Source organism: Zalophus californianus, chromosome 2 (genome assembly GCF_009762305.2).
Source record: "Zalophus californianus isolate mZalCal1 chromosome 2, mZalCal1.pri.v2, whole genome shotgun sequence".
In the NCBI taxonomy this organism is placed as follows: domain Eukaryota; kingdom Metazoa; phylum Chordata; class Mammalia; order Carnivora; family Otariidae; genus Zalophus; species Zalophus californianus.
In genome coordinates this window covers 103108967-103112272 of record NC_045596.1, presented here as the reverse complement: position 1 = coordinate 103112272, position 3306 = coordinate 103108967, and the positions used below count along the sequence as shown (strand labels likewise).

General features: G+C 40.7%; 1 protein-coding gene across 1 annotated transcript; it reads left to right on the top strand.

The window, feature by feature from the left end:
* Positions 1-865: 865 nt before the first annotated feature.
* On the top strand, positions 866-3032 carry LOC113925504 (leucine-rich repeat-containing protein 49-like). Its single transcript, XM_035726339.1, is given in 2 exon segments — positions 866-2548; positions 2551-3032. Coding segments are annotated over 2 exon segments (2004 nt in total). The 3' UTR covers positions 2872-3032.
* Positions 3033-3306: the final 274 nt, after the last annotated feature.

The following is a 3306-nucleotide window of genomic DNA, read 5'->3' as shown; positions in this document are numbered from 1 at the left end:
ATTATTTTTAAAGATTTCATTCATTTATATTTAAGAGAGAGAGAGAGAGTACAAGTGTGAGTGGGTAGGGTGGGGTGGGCAGAAAGAGGGAGAAGCAGGCCCCCCATCAAGCAGGAAGGGTAACCAGGATCATGACCTGAGCCCAAGGCAGATGCTTAACTGACTGACCCACCCAGGTGCCCCTCCACAGTTATTATTTTTAAAACCATACAATCAAATAAATATATAGAGTGGTTTCCTCCATCATCAGGCTTTGAGATGGAAGAGAGACAAATCTCTATATGATTCATCTCTTTGTCTCTAAGGCTTAGCCCTGGAATCCTGGTGATAAATATGTTATGTTCTTAAAGGTAGAGGTGATAGTAAGAATAAGAGTGTGTATATTTTATATCATTTTCTCTTATTTATATTTAAAACAATGTCCATTGAGAACAATATACCTGATGAATAGCATCTTACGTTAGGCAATCGGTATAACAGTTTTAAGAGTGGCTTACAAGCCTGGTCAGGCTGCCTGGGTTTAAATCCCAGCTCTGCAATTTACCAGCTACATGATCTTAGGCAAGCCTCGGTGTTCCTTACCCTGTGATATGGGTTGATATTCAAACCAACTTCTCGGTGTTTTTGTGAAGATAAAATGACTGATGCAATCTATTCAGTTAAGTGACTAAAACATAGTACGTATTGATAAATATTTAATGTTATTATTAAGTGAAAAAAATAGCTTTAGGTTTACTAATGCCCACAGAAATGTCTCATACTACACTATTAATAAAGATATAGAGAAGACCCCTTTCTGTCTCTGAGTCTCCGCTGTATCGTCGCTTCTAAGGCAGATCTAACAGATCCTGGACTGTCTCCTGCCATGATTCCTGGGAAGTACCGCTCTGTTTCTGGCCGGGCTGAGAACAACATTGAATTCAAGCTAAATAAAGAAACACCATCATTCTCTGGTTGACTCTTGCAACATGATCTTGAAAGAAACTACTCAAGTAGGCAAGGTGATCATATTCATCTGGCGAGCTCATCAATGCCATCATTTCCCATTCTGCAGCGTTCTTCTGAAGAGAAAATTCTTTACTCAGACAGGTTGATCCTAGGAAGGCAAAAGCTGACTGTATGTCCTATCATTGATGGCGAAGAACACCTTCGTTTGTTGAACTTCCAACACAATTTTATAACTCGGATCCAAAATATTTCTAATCTACAGAGGCTAATATTCTTGGATTTATATGATAACCAAATTGAAGAAATCAGTGGGCTTTCTACTCTGAGATCCCTCCATGCCCTTCTGCTGGGGAAAAACAGAATCAAGCAAATTTCAAATCTGGAGAACCTCAAAAGCTTAGATGTCTTGGACCTTCATGGAAATCAGATTACCAAAATCAAAAATGTCAGTCATTTGTGTGATTTGAGAGTTTTAAATCTTGCTAGGAACCTTTTAAGTCACGTTGATAATCTTAATGGGCTGGATTCACTAACTGAACTTAACCTGCGACACAATCAGATCACTTTTGTGAGAGATGTGGACAATTTCCCCTGCCTCCAACGTCTGTTTCTCAGCTTCAACAATATCTCTACTTTTGAAAGTGTTTGCTGCCTTGCTGACTCTTCTTCTCTCTCAGACATCACTTTTGATGGCAATCCAATAGCTCAAGAGTCATGGTACAAACACACTATCCTTCAGAATATGATGCAGCTGCGCCAGCTGGACATGAAGAGAGTCACGGAAGAAGAAAAGCGTATGGCATCTGTTGTAGCCAAAAAGGAGGAAGAGAAGAAATGGGAAAGTCATAAACAGTCCTTGCTTAAGGAGAAGAAAAGATTAACGATTAACAACATAGCTTGAAAGTGGGCCTTGCAACAGCATCGAATACCCAATATTGCTCCAAATCAAGATAGAAAATTTTCTGACTCTTCTCAAGACGCTTCTCAGCTCCACGGAAGCACTGTCTCTGCATTTCCAGAGGAAACAGGGTCTCTGGACTCAGGACTCACCAATGCTTTACAGGGTTTATCTGTCACAGATACACACCTTGTTGAAGTGGATGGGGACACACTTTCCCTGTATGGCTCAGGAGCACTGGAATCTCTAGATCGGAATTGGAGTGTTCAAACAGCAGGAATGGTGACAACAGTGTCCTTCACTTTCATAGAATTTGATGAAATCGTCCAAGTGCTTCCCAAATTGAAGATTAAATTTCCTAATTCTCTGCACCTTAAATTCAAGGAAACAAATCTTGTAATGCTGCAGCAGTTTAATGCACTAGCTCAACTCCGCCGTGTCGACCAGTTGACAATTGATCCTCAAGGAAATCCAGTTGTCAATTTTACACTCTGGAAATACTATGTACTGTTTAGGCTGAGCCATTTTAGTATGCAGACAATAAATGGGACAGAGGTGACGCAGAATGACATGATAATGGCTGAAAGTCTCTTTGGAATCTTAGCACATGTCGCATCTTCCGAGTTACCCCAGTACCGTATGATTTCAATTCTGGGTGATGCCAGAAAGAAGCAATTCCGGTATCTGCTAGAAACCAAAGGAAAAAAAAACCTGGTCTTGTCAATGAAGAAAACAACGATAGCAAAAGACTTGTAGGAGAAAACACAAACCGTGCTATGCTAAATTATACCACGAGAGACTTTTATAACGAAAGGCTAGAGGAAATAAAGGAAAAAAAGAAATTCTGCAAGATGTATATGGAGGACCTTGTGAAGGAAGCCACGGAAATCAACATGAAAAACGAGGCTCTGCAGAAGCTTTGGCCGCCGATGTTCATTGAGCTTGTTAGGGACGCAGTCATAGAAATCCGCAATAAAAATTCCTACATGAAGCTTTGCCTACAGCAGATAACTGACCAAAAATAGAAATGGCTTTTAGTTACAGTTGATTTTAGCAGTTTTGTGTTTTTGAAGGTTGAAAACAAGTAGGTTAAACATGTTGAAACAACACTATCCTACAAACTAGAAAGCCTAGCATCAAAGCACTATTGCCTACTGTTCCCGTAGTTAAAGGTGAGGAAGGAAGGAGAGAGGGAAGGGAGGATTGACTTCCTATGTAAGCTGACCAAACAACCTCTGGGAACTAAGTGGCCCTGAGAGCTCACTGGGCATTTGCACTGGCCCCGTGACTCCAGCTCTCGCTTCGCCTGGCACCCCTGCTCTAGCCCAAAGCACGGAGTACTTGCTCAGGTTTCAGCATGAGTTGCTTCTACCTACTTGCAGCTGGTAATTTCCACTTATTTGCCTTTTTATTTTATGTCATGATTTCAAAGCCAAAAATACTTTCTTTTTTATGAGTGA